Source organism: Hylobates moloch, unplaced genomic scaffold, assembly GCF_009828535.3.
Source record: "Hylobates moloch isolate HMO894 unplaced genomic scaffold, HMol_V3 SCAFFOLD_1, whole genome shotgun sequence".
In the NCBI taxonomy this organism is placed as follows: Eukaryota; Metazoa; Chordata; class Mammalia; order Primates; family Hylobatidae; genus Hylobates; species Hylobates moloch.
The window spans coordinates 237,131,609-237,147,922 of NW_026652276.1; the positions used below are offsets into that span (position 1 = coordinate 237,131,609).

The window sequence follows — 16,314 nt, forward strand, 5'->3', positions numbered from 1 at the left end:
AGTTCCCTTCGGTTTGAAATTCTGGAAGTTCCTGTGGGATGATGCCGTTTTGTGAACCATGAAAACACCGAAGGGAACAGATCGCCTTCCCAGAAGGTTTCCTGAAAGTTCCAGCCTGAAAACGACCTTGAGATGACTCAAGTCAAGGCGGGGAAAACTTTAAAAACCATAAAATTAGGAAGTTTGGAAAAGTTTAGCAGTTAGTCAAGTATTTTGAAAAACAGTCCTCTTGATTGCGTAATTAAAAGGAAATATTAATGGTCAGCATTTTAGAAAGTATTTTTGTTTTAAAATTGCTTATCACAGGTGAGTTACTAAACCTTTCCACAGTTCCCAGGAGTAACAGAGTATATATATACAACTCTCGTGATTTTAACACAGAATGAAACTTCTGCATGTTTAGAAGACCCACGTCTCGGGGCACATGGTTCTCATTTCAGTTTAAGTAACTTTCTGCTGTGATGAAACTAACCCGCGTGGCCTCCTCCTGTCCTGTGTGCTGCAGGCTCTGCGCCGGGAGGCCCACGAGTGCTCCATCTGCCTGGCCCCTCTCTCCCCTGCTGGCGGTCAGAGCGTGGGCGCCGGCCGGCGTTCCCGAGAGATGGCCCTCCTGTCCTGCTCACACGTGTTCCACCATGCGTGTCTGCTCGCACTAGAGGAGTTCTCCGTGGGAGACAGGCCTCCTTTCCATGCCTGTCCTCTCTGCCGCTCCTGCTACCAGAAGAAGATTCTTGAATGTTGAATTCATAGTCAAGGAAAGTTAGGTAATTCTGAGGAAAAAAGTTTACCATCATTTTGGATGAAATGCATGAGTTCTGGGTTAAGTACTACAATGTAATCTGTTTCCCAGGGAAATAAGCTATTGGTAGTTGTAGGAAATCTTAGTATATTTTAAAAGCTGACAGCCCACCTAACTTTAGTCTTTTGTCTCTAAAAAGTAAATTTCAAATTTATGAGTTTAATCACTTGAAATATGAATAGCAAAAAATGAGAGCTTGCTTACTTCTAAAAATTGAGGTTAAGATATAGCTAGTGTCTGACCGACACTCCTTAAAGTAAGTTCCAAGTGTAAAACACTCCGTAAGTTCCAAATGTTTTCCACTAATACTTTGTCCTAAAGCCTTTGCCATTCCTAATACTCGTTTTGTAACAATTGCTGTGTTTCTGTGTAATAAAATATAAAAATAAAATATTCAGTGGTATTCAACATCAAAAAAACGCAAATTTTAATGTCTTAGAGCAATAAAGACTGTTTTAGTTCATACATTTAAAAAAAGTGAATCTTTCTGGATAAGAGTTGTTTTTGTCACTGGTTTACTATTACTGGGAGCTTGGTTATTTACAGTAACCAGTTACAGTCTCATCGGTTAGGTTACCCCTAGCCGAGTAACAGATAAAGCCCCAAATCTCAGTGGCTCACTGAAGACACGTGATTTCTGAGGTGTCCAACCCATGTCAGCCATGGGTGAGGCAGGGTGAGGGTCTACCATGTGTGACCCTGGCTCCTTTTGTCTTGTGACACAGTCTCCTTTGCCCCAGAGTCCCCAGTGAATCCTCTCACTGCTGGTGGAGGGGCAGGAGGACGTTGTTCCAGGCCATGCTTGGAAGTGGCGCTCATCACTCCAGCCACAGGTAACTACAAGGGGCAAGGAAAGGGCAGGGTGTGGGCCTAAGAGGAAGAGGCCAAGTGGGTATGCACATGGCACGGGCTCAGAATAACCCAGCATCTAATGTGAGAAGAAATGCCAAAATTTCTATTTTATTTTTATCTCATCCCTTAGAAAAAATACTCTCCTATGTTTTGTGATGTACACATTATATAGCTACATATGTATGTATCATTTATGAATAAATATGCATATATTGGGGTGTGCTCATTTTTTAATGATGTATACTATCAAAAAATTTGCAGACTAATTTGGAGAATGCTTTAAACAATGAGTAAGCACTTTTATTCTAAGAGAGCAGAGGGAAACTGAATCACAGAACCTCAATTTTCTGTAAGCTGACATCTCTCTCCCCATACGTGGCAAGCAAAGCACAGGCACATGTCAAAGGCCAGAGCAGTCCGATTCCACCGCCCCAAACTTTGGATCTAGGAGGAGAGTCCCGGAGATAACATGGATCATTCAGTGATGGGAAGAGCCCAGGAAAGGTTGTGCCTAGGGCTCTGCCCAACACTTCTCCCGGGGCTTTCTCATCACATCTGTGGGCCATGCCATACACCCCGTAAACGCCTTTCCTGCCTATGTTGGCAGAATCCATTTCTATTCTTTGCAACCAAGTGCAGTACTTTACTGACGCAGGAACTAGTGTTAGTTGCTGGCAACAGATAGGAAAATCGGTGGGATGAAAGGCAGGAATGGTCATCTAACTTCATTGAGGACGAGGGTTGTGAAAATCCCTTGAGCACTGAGGAATGGTCCAGGGCAGCCTGTGACAGTTAACAGAAAATCAGGTAATTTTCTTACTGAAAAGTGGCCATGGAATGGCATGCCCATCGAAGGCTTGGGAGACCAAGTTGCTACCACAGAATGATAAAAAGGACCTGAATGAAGTAGCTGCTTCTCTGGACAATTTGAAGATAATGCCACATTGTCAGGTCAAGTCAGGAAAATAGTGCAAGCTTTTATACAATCACTCCACAGCCTCATCAGGTCTCTTCTATGAAAATTGGGACACTGACCAAGAAAAAGTGGGGCCTTCAGAAGCATGAGTTCATGGGAGGACTCGGCGGACAGGGAGAGCCCTGTCTGCTGCCCTCATTGTGGCTTCCTGGTCAGCTACAGCAGTCCCTACAGGATGCGGCCATTCCTTATTTTAACAGGTTGGAACCCACTTGTCTGACAGTCACCGTGCAAGAGGAAGCCACTTCTTGTGCCTTCTCACACATCCCTTTTTGCCTTTAAATCCACTTAATTAGGAGCCTGCCATTCCACGGGCTGAGGGAAATCATTAAATCAGTATCAAGTCCAGAAAGAGAATTCTTAGCGAATTGTGGTACTGGAGGCATTTCATAAGAATAAAGGTTATAATCTAGAATGAGGATACCTGTCATGAATCTTTATCAACCAGATAATAGAACTGTAAGGTAGATGAATGAAAAAGAAACTGAAAACCTAAAACAAAGAAAAAATGAGACTGCGGTTGTACTGGCCTGTATTTACATCCAGTTCATCTGCCTGCTGTGAGCGTGACCCCAGGCAAATGTCTGCAGCTTTCTGAGTGGCGTTTCTTGTCGGTAAAATGCAGGTGTGTATTTTTGGCTTCGCAAGGTGGTCCTGGGGGTGACAGTAGGACGACAGAGCACTCGACCCTCCACACCATGCCCCAGGCCCCTCTCACCACCCCTGCTTCCAGGTCTTTGATGAGATTCCACAGTAAAGACTAAAAAGAAAAGAAAAAGTGAATCACTCTTCAGACTGAAGGAAAGCTAGGCCAGAGAGGTGGCGAGGAGGAAGTGAGCAGGAGGAGGACGCTCCACTTGTCACTTAGTTCTCTGACTCTACTGCGGAGTCCATACAGAACAACTGTGGATGACTTCAAGATGCTGTAAAAGAAAAGTTGCAGAATCAATATGAATAGCTACAGCAGTATCAAATGCGCTTGGTTCTGAAGTGTCAGTGTTTGTAAGCGGGCATCATTCATTCAGTAACAGCTTTTCAAAGGAAAGGAAAGGAGAAGACATTACAACAGCCACAAAACGGTTTCAGTAACTGATAAAACTTCAGATCTCAGACCCATAGCCCACACGTGACTCTCCACCTCCTCACACTCAGACACGACAGATTCTTCTATATCACTCTAGTCCTCCACAACCACTCACATCAGGGCCGCCCTGCTGTTCATAATCCAGGCTCATGAACTTGACTTCTGGAGCACCTTTACAAGTAACAGCAGAACACCAAATTCATATCCAAGAATAATGAGGTTTTGTCTGAAGTTCCTATTTGATTATAGTTAACCTTGAAAAAAATTATTCCTAACTAAAGAACACAGAATTGGAAGTTAAATAACTTCTCTTCAAAAGGTAAGTTTATTGCGTAATATTCCTTCAAGACATATGGATCAATCACCAAGTTTTGAAATTTTGTATATTTGTGAGTTTTAGGAACTCCTACTGATATTAATTACATTTTCTACAGTGCAACAAGTAATTTGCATACACAGTACTTTTGCTTCAGTGGTATTTGCAGCAATAATTTTTACCTAAACAATATTCAAAAAACAAACAAAAAAAATACTCCAAAAAGGTCTTTGTATTATTTCTTCTTTCAAACCACATTCCAAAGGGATGCTTTTCAAACTAAAGTCTGCCATCTATTAGGAGGCCACAAAATAACTTAGTGTCTGTGTCTAGTATTTTTAAAAATAATAAAACAGAAGATGCCAGCATGCACACTTAGGAAAAACGGGTACTGTCTTGTTAAATTTTTGCTTATGTATATCTGAGAGAGAGACAGAAAGAGAGAGAGAGAGAGTGTGTGTGAGTGTGTGTGTGTGTGTGTGTGTGTGTGTGTGTGTAATGGGTTCTTACTGTGGTCAGAAAGTTGAAAGCCACTGATAAGTAGGCTTCTGTCTGCCAGTAAATTAACCAGATGCTAACAGCATTTATTCTTCCAAGAACTCTGGGTTAAGCTGCCCAGACCACAAGTAGGTGCTGTTCAGTCCTTTTATGGAAAAAATTAGAGAAATCAAATCTAAATAATTCAAGTAATTAAATAAAATACATGCTATCAATTATGGATGCTACATTTTGGGTTATAAGAAATTGATCTACCATTAACTGCACAACAGAGAAAGAAAATATCCATTTCTTCCTTAATTCAGCATTCATCAGAATAACTACCGCCCTCTATAAAACTGAAATGGAATTAGCCTATAAATACCCTTAAGTTTTAGCCATGATGGTATTTAAGATGGAAAAAAACAAAAGAACAAATAAACCACATATATAAATGCTTATAAACCAAATATGAAATCACTTTCTGTAAAACTTTAATTTCTAAGACATTTTAAAAGTCACACTAAAAGTATGTCATAGAAACAAAGACTAACAATCTGTAAACAATAATCAATTCCTAGTGTGTCCAAATGTTATTTTTAAAAGTTAACATATCAGTTTTCTCAAGTTTAAAAAGTCGGTGCTACATCTATGTTCACATTTAAAAAAAAAACTTAAGAATTCTGCCTTTATGCATTAAATAACGTGCTACCAACAAGCCTGTAAATGATGAAAACCTGTGCCCCTGGCAGACGAGGTCATCGCTGAGGCTGCAGAGAGGGCCATGGGCATCCAGCAGATGGGGAGGCCGCACTGGCACTGAGAGCAGGTACATGCGCCTTTAACGCATCTGACAGCAAAACGCGAGAGGCTCCGTCCATCTCCACTAACCAGCACCTTAGTGCAGCAATTTAAGGAGCTAACATTAGTCTACATGTGTGTGTACCATTTTCATGTAAAGTCTCATACTTAGAGGTCTATTTTTACAGAGAATGTACATAAAGCTATGTAAATAGTAAATCTAAGGAAAATCAGTAAAAATTAATACAAATGTTATAATTTGAAAACTTATTAATTGTAAAATTATTTATTTAAGTATTGCAGAACCAATTAGTAAGAATCTGCAAAGTTTCCCCCAAGAAACTCTGGAACCATAGTGCCTAATGCCCTTTAAAATCGATACTAAAGGAGAGAGAATAAAAGGACTGCTTGATTTGATACAGTCACCAGTGCATCCCCATCCAGTCAGAAACAAAATTGTAGCTCCAGAATTGACCTGATGATGATGAGCATTTGCAGCTCTGCCTTCCAGGGTCTAGCTCCTCTCTTTCACTGGCGCGCAGGAACTGCAGTAAAATGAAGACCCCCAGAGCGACTGTCCTTACCAGGACTCAGAACGTTTGGCCTCCATATTCTGGCATCCATTTCTGGAGTTTCTCACATCAAGCAGCCTCCAACGTAGGTCCAATGGAAGCACCTGCATTTGGAGTCGGTCTCTCCAGAGGCAGATGCTTGGGCATGTGCTCAGCAAGAGCCTCGAGGAACTGTGATCATGCAGCAGCCCAAGGCTGTTAACAATCTATTTGTTCTCAAGGCATGAGTCCCAGGTTTGAAGCCGTCCTTCCACCCCATGCATATCCTTTGCTTCAACGGATGGGGGGTGCCTCCAGGAAGTGTATTGTACTCTGGGCTTACAAATCCAAAACTGGCTTAAGTCCTCGGATGGAGAGAAACTTCCAAATGAACAAAAAAGTTGAGCTAAACATTGAAAAGTGTAGTATTTTACTGAAAAAATTTCAGACATTTTACAAGTATCTAGGAACTCTTTGGATGTGCCCTGAAAGCAGTGTAAGTGAGAAGTGATGCTACTCTACTCCTGACTTTCTTTCTGTTCCTCCCTTGACTTGGTCTGCTCAAAGTACAGACCCCAAGCTTCACTAAAAATCAAATCTTGCAATTAATACTTCAATAGGCATAACAATGAAATTGGAAAAGAGCTGAATTTTATTAACTTTTTAGGTATGTCGATTTTATGCTGAGAAATTCACCAGTACTATACTGGTGGTATTTACTGAAGGTTCTTTAGAATCACAAAATGAATATTCTTTTATTTTAAAACCAAGCTGCATTTTACAAAGATGTGAAGCTCGGAAGGAAATGCAGATGTATAAATAAGGGGGAAGTGTACTCAACGAAGGTTGTAAATATACAGATTAAAGTTTCTTATTATTTTGGTTTAAGTGGAAATTTCTGATGTCAAATAGACACAGCCTGTTTTTCATAAATTTCTCCTAGAAAACCTTTAAATGTAACAATTTGAAAAAAATGTTTTACTTTTGTCTGAACACAGACAATCTATTTTCATACACATAGTGCATGTGAACATATTTATATAGTAGATTGCATAACTACGAATTGTGTGCAAATGGGCCCATCTCCTATTTTTGCATGCACAGTTTTCAGTATTCTATCCTAGTGGATGGTTAACACAGAGTGCAGTTTCATAGTTTTTATTCAGTAGACTTAAAGCCAAGAAACCATCCCAATAATTATTTACAATTTAATAACTGAATGATTATCAGATCGTGTTGTACTGCAAAACTGTTCTTACACCATGAATGCTGATGCTGTGAACTTTGGATGTTAAACTGGTAAAAGCTGGAGGCTTCAAATGGCATATGCAAAAGTAACCAAAGCCTGGGGACTGTGAGGAAAGAGGAGTTTCTACCACTCAGCATTTATACTTTTTATAAGCATTACAGAAGCACGGGGAATTAAGTGATCTCTGAAAAAAATGCTTTAAAAAACTGAGTATACATATAGCCTATAAGGCAAAAATCCAAGTTACAAGTGTAATAAACACTGGCAACTATGTTATCAGAGGGCATACTGAATTATATACATAAACTGTCATTAAACTGTGATTACATGGTACTTCCTACCACAGCTTATTAGACTATACAACAGAAGATATTTCTGTGGCTCTCTAAGGCTCCAGGTTTAAAAGAATTTAGTATTTTCCCCTTGGCTCAAAGTCTAATCAGTATCATTCTATAACATAAATCAGAAACTATGCTTTTTGCTTTTAAGGAAATAAGAAACATAATTGCAACCATTACAGCTCCAACACACACTGCAATAATGATATCTACAAGCAGTTCCTATTGCATTTGAAAAATGCATTTTCTGAAGAAGCTTCACTTAGTACCAAGGATGCCTTTCAGGTCAGCTTCTACATTCTGAATAAAGTATATAATAGGATTTAAGTAAATCTTTAGAAGTGCCAGAGTTTGCCTCTTCTAACATTTTCATATCAGGTGAAAACAATTTTTTCATATGGATGATTGTATTTACCGATACGAGCAAATGTCTACAGAAAATTGCGCTGTTCTATATGTCTGTAAGGAATCTGCATTTAACTGGAAACTACAGGGTCTATCAGAAAGTTAAATTTAAAAAAGATCAGCCATAGCCAAGTTCTTCGTAGATTATGAAAAAAAAATGGCACTGATAGGTCTAGGTTCTGAAGAGGAGCCAAGGTTGAAATGGAAATGTTTCTACACGGGACAGGAATGTCGTGAGTCTGGAGTTCTCGGGTCTCTTGGTGGCAGAAGACGCCGTCTGTGTGTCTCACAGTGCTTTCTGATGCCCATTTACAGAAGGCTTGGCTGTTTCTGAATCCCTTGAAGTATTTGGTAAGTGAAGTTTATGAAGCCCTGCAAAAAAATTAAGAAAATGGTGAGAAATGATATATTGTTGAGTGGCTGGGAAAGGGTTAGGGTAGGGAGAAGAGGAGATTTACAAAGCTAAGTGTTATTTGGGAAGCTGTGAGGTGCTGGCCAGATCCCCTTGAGGAATGAGAGATTTCTTCTCCCTACTGGCAACCTCCCTTTGGGGATGGCCTACGCTGAAGACAGCTGCAGGGCGGAAGTCCTGCCCCTTCCAGGAGAGCACGTGAGGATCCTAAGAGCCTGTCCCCTTCTTCTCAGTTCAGTGGAGCTCTGAAGGGCCATCGAAGTCACAACATCCCCGAGGGCCAGCGGAGGCTTCTAGCGTGACTGCATCACGGCACAATTCCTCTCTCTGCACAGCCCCTCCTCTTCCACTTCCCCAACCCAGCTAATAAACCTCTTCCTGGCAAGCAGATTCCCAACTAAAGTGTGCTTCTCAGGGAACCTAACCCGAGACAGATAGGTTCCCACTTGCATTTTAAAATACACACACACAGGCTGGGCGTGGTGGCTCACACCTGTCATCCTAGCACTTCAGGAGGCCAAGGTGGAAGGGTCGTTTGAGCTGAGGGGTTTGAAACAGGCCTGGGCAACACTGTGAAATCCCATCCTCATGAAAAACACAAAAATTGGCTGGTTGCAGTGGCTCATGCCTATAATCCCAGCACTTTGGGAGGCTGAGGTGGGAGAACTGCTTGAGCTCAGCAGGTTGTGACTGCAATGAGATGTGATCACACCACTGCACTCCAGCCTGGGTGACAGAGTGAGACCCTGTCTCAAAAAAATTTTAAATAAAGTAAAATAAATTGCCCCTTACACACATGCAGGAAAATGTAGGGAAAGCCACAGCAAAATATTAATATGTAATTAAAAAGAATGGAAAACATTACCAAAAAAGAAAGAAATGACAAAAGAATAAACTGAACATAAATAATACCTCACTACCCAAAGGTATTTCACAGAATAAAAAACTATCACTATCTTTTAAAGTTACATTTATTTCTCTCTGTATCATATAACAATTGTTTACATAATACACCTGATACACAGACCAACATTGCCCTCTCACAGGGAGAAAGGGCAGAAGAAAATGTAAGAGCTTCTGTGGCACTGGAGCTTCAGGCACTTTAATAAAAATGAAACGCAATGACATACAGGAACACAGTCAGGTGTTGCTGAACAACAGGAATACATTCTGAGAAATGCGTTGTCAAGCGATTCTGTTGCTGTGATACCATCATACAGTATATCTACACACACCCAGAGGGCACAGCCCATGCCATACCTAGGCTGTAGGGTATGGCCTGTTGCTCCTAAGTTACAAACCAGACAGCATGTTACTGTACTGAATACCGTAGGCAACTGTGGCACAATGGTAAATATTTGTGCATCTAAAAATATATAAACCTAGAAAAGGTGATACATTGTGCCAGGACATTACAACAGCTACCACGTCACTGGTGACAGAAATTGTTCAGCTCCATTATCATCTTCTGTGGCCACTGTCATATAGGCAAGTGGTCTGTTATTGACCAAATGATCATCATGCAGCCTATGACCATACATAGCAGCACTTCTATAGGGCAGATGTTGAGAAAATACTTTTCATGAAGCTCAGACCTTTCTGGTATCTCAACAACCTACCTGGAAAAGATTTTTCTCCCTAAAATTTCACATGGTAACTGACCTATTAGGCAGTTTTACATCACTCATAAACTAATATAGCACTCCAAATTTTAATCTTTCTGTCACCTGCATATCTTAACGAAAGAAAAGGTAAAACTGAGCCTATGTTTGAATGGGAAGGAAAAAAAGAAATCAATCCAACACAAAAAATGGTCGGGTCCCAGGAATGACAATAGGAACCCACAGCTGTTGGAGTTGAGGAAGTGTGCTAAAACAAAGCTTGTTAGAAAAGGGACTGAGTGAAGACAGAGGATCGATTAACTGAGTTCACATCTAACACTTGGCTGTCACGTAGGTTATGCTTTCTGAAAAGTTCTGATGTGTCTCTTCTGCAGACAACTCCAGAAACAATCCCATCCATTACCACCACCACCACAGCTAAATTTCTAGTGTTTACTATGTGCTAGATATTCTCTGAGATGCATACTATTATTATCAATGGGCACAGTAGCAGAGGGGAAAAAAATCTCTACAAAAAAAAAGAAAGGGGATAGCTACTTTACAATCAAATTACAAGTCTCGGCGAAATCCTTGTTAAGATCTCAGATCACTCAAACATTACATATACTTAATAAGACTCTTTTTCTATGTATAAATTGCCCCTTAGAGCACCCCAAAGAATACTGAAAAACATTTGGGAAGAAAAGTAAATGTATCTATTAGGCAGTTTTATACAACTCTTGCTAATTCTACTCTCTCCTATGGTCAAGGAACTGACATGCATATAAGGCCTTTTATATCAGGTTATGTTTTATTACTTTAATAGCGGCTTTCTTAGCAAAATGATGTCCAGAATACCTAATTCAAAAGCTAAACTTACAGCAGTTCATTTGCAACCATCTCATTTAGCGAATGGAAAGTGGAAATTTATCTGAGACATGGCTAATCTTGCTGATATTATAACAGGCTTAAAAATTAAGTTTTAATGCTAGACATCTGATAAAAAGGACTGTTTGATTCCCACTTCAAGTTGGGCCAGCTTTATTAAACCTAAGCATTAAAAGGCATAAATTATCTGGTGCGTCAGCTGAAATGAGCTGTGACTTTTCCCTGTCAGGCCAATATTTGATGAGCCATCCCCTCCCAGGGCATATTCAAAGTAAAATATATATGGACAGCTCATCTGAAATCTTTTGTGCCTCCCAAAGGTCACCCTCTCAAACATCAAGGTTGGAAAGGCCTGGTGATGTGAGAAGCTTTATTGCTGCTGATATCGTTTAAGTTATCTGAAAACTGGACCTTAATGAATCCATCAATATGTGGCCTTTTACAATAGCTAAAAGCCCCAATATGGAGTCATATGCATTCAAATCATGTCAACTCAGGTAAATGAGCTAATGTCAGGATTTTTAAAAATTTTCTACAAGAAGTCACTGCCTTTCCCTTCTTCTGTCATAAAATTACACCACCCCCCTCAACCCCAAACCAAGATAATTTACTTTGTCCTGGTATTCTTAAAGTATAAAACTTGAAATATGTTTAGCACTAACATGGAAATAAGCATAAAAATACATTCATAGGTTACGATTGTACCCTTTAGCTAAACCTACCAGTTTTTAACATTACAATACATGTGACTCTTGGAATACATAATAGTAAATCCCCTCTCTTCTATTATATCAATGCCAAGAACGCTACCATTTTCATCTTGAATTTATTCTCTGGCTTAATGAAGAGACTCATGGGTTAGCCTAATACTTGTAAAATCCAAGCCTCAAAAAAGCTTTAACTAAAAGGTATTATTACCAAGAAATAAGCTTTTAATACCATATCATCCTTACCACCACAACCATCGTCATAATAAAGGGGCTAATATTTACTGAGTTCTTAGGATGTGCCAGGCACTATGCTAAGGATCTTACAAGAATTATTTCAGTTGATCTTCACAAAAACCCTAAAAGAAGATGATACTATCACTACATTACACATAAGGAAGCTAAGGCTTAATGAAGTACTTCTGCACAAAGTAGTGGATCAATAATTTGACCTCTAAGGTTTTACAAATTTGGGAAACTAAATAGCTGAAGATGTAATATTAACTCAAATGTCAAACTTATTATTTAGTAGAAAGAGGAAAAAATACCCATAAACCTCAGGATTACCTAGGGCCTTGAAAAGTTCTTCTCGAACTGCAGAGGTGAATTTTCGGACCAGACATAATGTTGTCACAATAGCAAAAAGCAAATTGTAGGATAATACAATATAGAAATTTCCCAGCCAATTAAACCTTCCAAAGTCGCCAAGTAGATCAAATCTAGTGATTCCTGTTAAAAATAAATAAAATAGCCCTTAATGAAATCAGGTTAAGACATATTTAGTGTGCTACAAGTACAAGTTAGATCGAATTCTATGGACGTTCTCACTTCTGTTATGTGAGATGCTCTAATGAATAAATCCTAGTTTAAAATATGTAACTATTATCTAGTGGGACAGCCTCAAGCCAGCCCTAACGTACTTCACATACACGCCACAGTCACTTGCAAGTGATGAGTAATGAGGTCAGAATGAACGCCCCTCGACATTCGACGGAACTCATGCTGATGTTAAAAATCAAGCTCTCGTGCTGCTTACATGGAGAGGATGGCTGACTGCATGCTCTACTGAGACAGGATGGCTGTAACTCATCACAGGAAGCAAGAGTCACGATGAAAAAGATGCCTGAGAACATCCTTACGCCTCCTCTGCTGCTGCCCTCTGGAGGAACTGCCCGTCCCCTCTCTTTAGTCGGGTCTCTGGGCAAATGCCATCTCCTCGGAGAGGAAACCTCTGACTCCCCTACCTAAAAGAGCTGGACCTTCCATGGCCTTCTATACTAATTACGACTCTTCATAGCACACACAGACTAATGTTTTTTTCTTTTTGGCTTATTTATTGCCTGTTTTCCCCACTAGAATGTAGGTTCTATAAGAACAGGAACTTTGTTTCACTCCTATAATCCCAGTGCCCAGAATAATGTCTTATACACACCTAATATGTATTATATAAATGAATAAATAAGATAATTTCCTTCCATTAAAAATTGTTAATCTGAGTTTAATGCTTATAGGCTTGTAGGGTAAAAAGGCAAAGCAGGAAATACAGTAGGATGATATAATATATGCACTGAAGTTACTTAAACTCACCTATACACATTTGGAAAAGTATTTTTACTTAAAAATAGTTTAGTCATTCTATTAAATGAGCACATGGCCATGTCCAGTATTTATTGGAAAAAATACATGAATGGTAGGATTTTTCTGACCACTGATAGATAAATAAATCACATCATTCGGGTGTCGGTCAAGTGACAGATAATGGGAATGTCAACATTCTTCAAGGAAAAAAGGATAGAGCTATTTGGGGGCCATATAAAATTTAAACTACAAAGAATTAGAATAAATAATAACAATCGTCTATAAAATTGTATAAATAAAATTATGTACCTCATATTTTAAGGGTGATTTAAGGATTTTTATGGGTGATCTCAAGAATAACTTTGACTATACTCAATTTTACATTATCAGTTGACCTTTGAGCTGAACTCTCATCCTCACTCCAATGCAATGGCATAATCTACTACAGATAGCCTCTACAAAAGCAGCTTAGAGAGACAACAGAAAAACCAAATATAAACATTGTCATAAAAACAGGAGATCTCAAAAGCAGCTCTTCTGTAGCCACTTCTACCCAGGACAAATGTGTTTGAAATTGAAAGACAATAATATACCAAAATATTTTTTAAAGGTAGATAATTAATGAAAACATACAATAAAATAGCTTTTTAAAAAAGGTTACAATGCAGACACCAGAAGAGTACACAGCATATGTCACACATGGTTATGAGACGATGACAACAATCTTGGCTACAGTTTCTCAGCTATTCATATTAATAAAACTTTACTTTGTTAAAAGGAATACATATCTAATTATAAGTTTTATTTTTCAAATAAAGTACCATTTCATTTAGCCTAGGAAGTGATCTTTAAACAAGATATAGTCCTACCAAAACAAGCTTCAGTGGCTTCAGCCCAGAGATTCCAGAGAAGTAATTTTATCATTCTCCTTTGAGAATGTGGTGAGAGCTATGAATCTTCTCACAAGAAAAACCCACAGACACAGACACCCAAATTTTACACAGCACGAAGCTCACTGACGGAGGAAATGGGAGATCCCAGAATCAAACCCTTGCGCAGATGCTCTATACGAGTCTTACCTGCTCTTGAAATTTTTTTGATCATATACTACCATCAGTAAAAACAAAATTTGAGCATCTGTACCCCATATATGTGTATTTAATTATTTATAAGCTACATATATACTATTCAATGACATATACAGACAAAACAAAGACTTTAAAAATCATTAACAATAAATATAAATACAAGTTCTAATGGTTTCTTCACACAGTCCAACGACTTACTTTATGAATGCATGGAAATGCACAAACTCTACTGTGGAAGCCACTGGTATATGCTCTGTGGTGGGTAATCCAACCACCCCTGGACATGGCCTATGTCCTATGTTGTGACAGCACTACCATAAAATGAGAAGTCAGGAAGCTGAAAGCATCATCACAGTAAGAATGGAAGGCATGTTTTGCAAAATGGGAAAGTGCTTTCACTAGAACTTCTTAGTGGACTCAACTTGGTATCTTGAGACTCAGGGTCAAGACTTAATACGGAACATCTAGGCAAAGAACAGTCTCTATCATCAGATGTTTTGGTTTTCAGGCTGTATCAGGTTGACCTCATCAACAGAAACCCAGGAGCCTGTTGCTATAGTGCACTGAAGAACTAGACAAATATTACCTCATAAAAACTAGTTCCAAAACATCGTTGTGTTGAATTTAATATTTTAAAAAATCTGATAGATTGACTAACAGATCACTCTGACCAACACACAGTTCTTCAGTTCTGAAAATTTTCTATAAAGACTGGACCACAAGAAACCTTAAAAATGAACTTCTCTAAAATTCTGCCTGAGAGGTTTCTGGCATGGCAATAATTAGATTATAAAATGTACTTTTAAAATTAAAAGCACCAACAATTAAGAAAAAATGGCAATACTCAGACAAAGCTTTAATAGCAATCATTTGACAAATGTAAAAGAGTTTAAAACCTCTATTTCTGTAAAAAGGTAAAAGTATTTTAAAAGCAAGCAAATTTTAAAATATTTTAAAATACTACTATTAGAAAGATCTGATTATCAAATGTTGTTGTTTAACTCCCTTAGTCAAATATCTAAATGCTTATGTCCATTTGGAAGTTCATTTTGTTAAAAGATTAAGTAAAATACACACCAGGCAAGAAGCTTAGTAAGTTAAGCAGTGGCTAAGCATAAGGTCACATTATCTAGATTATCTGTCAGAAAAAAAAATTCTTCATGACAAACTGCACATCAACTCCCCCCACTAGAATTCAACTGAAAATATTTCATGCATAATTCCTTGAATAATGATCTTTTTCTATTCATACGTATAAAAGGACTAACATACAGAATAAAATCTCATTTAAGAAAGGGCTGGTTTCTCTACCTGCAATATGAGTCAATAGAATTTATGTTCTTTAGCCCACCTGAGTAAACTTCTACTTTTAGCAAGCCTATTCATCTTCCTAAAGCAGCAAAAAGTAGTTAGAGAGTTTAAAAAGCTTGACACATAAAGGGATCATTAATGTGACTTTATCAATAAATTATATATGTTGGCATTTACACAAATGGCTGACATAAATATCCATGGTTTTAATGTAAGATTACCAGAAAGAACACGTACATCTTGTTATTAAAAAAAAAAACTTATAGATTAAATGTTCTTTGCTGAAATATTAGGATTAACATACTTTTTTCCTTCTGAACTCAAAGGTTAGATTATTATACTATGTTTTCAAATCTCTTCCTCTAAACCAGATTTTTGAAATAATATTAGCTAAGACAGTGCTGGGGGAAAAAAAAGTGACAAAGAGTATGAAATAATGAAATCTACAATCATTTTAAAACAGGAATAATTTAAATTGGCTCATTGCCAATTGTTTTATTCATTCAAAAACAAAGTCATCGTAAAACGAAAGAGAGGCTCCACTTCTGCAGTGGAATGAAAGATGATGCTGTCGAAGCAGAGGCTTTACCTTTTTTTTTTTTTTTTTTTTGAGACGGAGTTTTGCACTTGTCGCCCAGGCTGGAGTGCAGTGGTGCAATCTCAGCTCACTGCAACCAAGCCCTCCCGGGTTCAAGCGATTTTCTTGCCTCAGCCTCCCAAGTAGTTGGGAATACAGGCACCCACCACCACGCCCGGCTAATTTTTGTATTTTTAGTAGAGATGGGGTTTCACCATGTTGGCCAGGCTGGTCTTGAACTCCTGACCTCAGGTGATCCGCCCTCCTGGACCTCCCAAAGTGCTGGGATTACAGGCGTGAGCCA

The 16,314-nt window shown here is 38.7% G+C and overlaps 2 protein-coding genes across 24 annotated transcripts in view; one reads left to right on the top strand and one right to left on the bottom strand.

Annotated features, from left to right (window-relative positions):
* The window catches only part of RNF32 (ring finger protein 32), a 52,215-nt gene extending 51,023 nt beyond the window's left edge, over positions 1-1,192 (top strand). For 16 of the 19 annotated variants that reach the window (XM_058428516.1, XM_058428489.1, XM_058428538.1 and 13 more), the window contains one exon: positions 506-1,192. In XM_058428516.1, the coding sequence (XP_058284499.1) occupies positions 506-742 (237 nt within the window). In that variant the 3' untranslated portion in view covers positions 743-1,192. Of the gene's footprint in view, positions 1-381 lie in introns of all 19 variants that reach the window. The other 3 variants (XM_058428567.1, XM_058428566.1, XM_058428544.1) reach the window with 3 other exon arrangements.
* Positions 1,193-4,981: 3,789 nt separating this feature from the next.
* LMBR1 (limb development membrane protein 1) overlaps positions 4,982-16,314 on the bottom strand; it is a 207,751-nt gene continuing 196,418 nt past the window's right edge. For 3 of the 5 annotated variants that reach the window (XM_032753207.2, XM_032753215.2, XM_032753209.2), the window contains 2 exons: positions 12,024-12,185; positions 4,982-8,220 (listed from right to left, as the gene is read on the bottom strand). In XM_032753207.2, the coding sequence (XP_032609098.1) occupies positions 8,135-8,220; positions 12,024-12,185 (248 nt within the window). In that variant the 3' untranslated portion in view covers positions 4,982-8,134. The remainder of the gene's footprint in view (positions 8,221-12,023; positions 12,186-16,314) is intronic. The other 2 variants (XM_032753208.2, XM_032753216.2) reach the window with 1 other exon arrangement.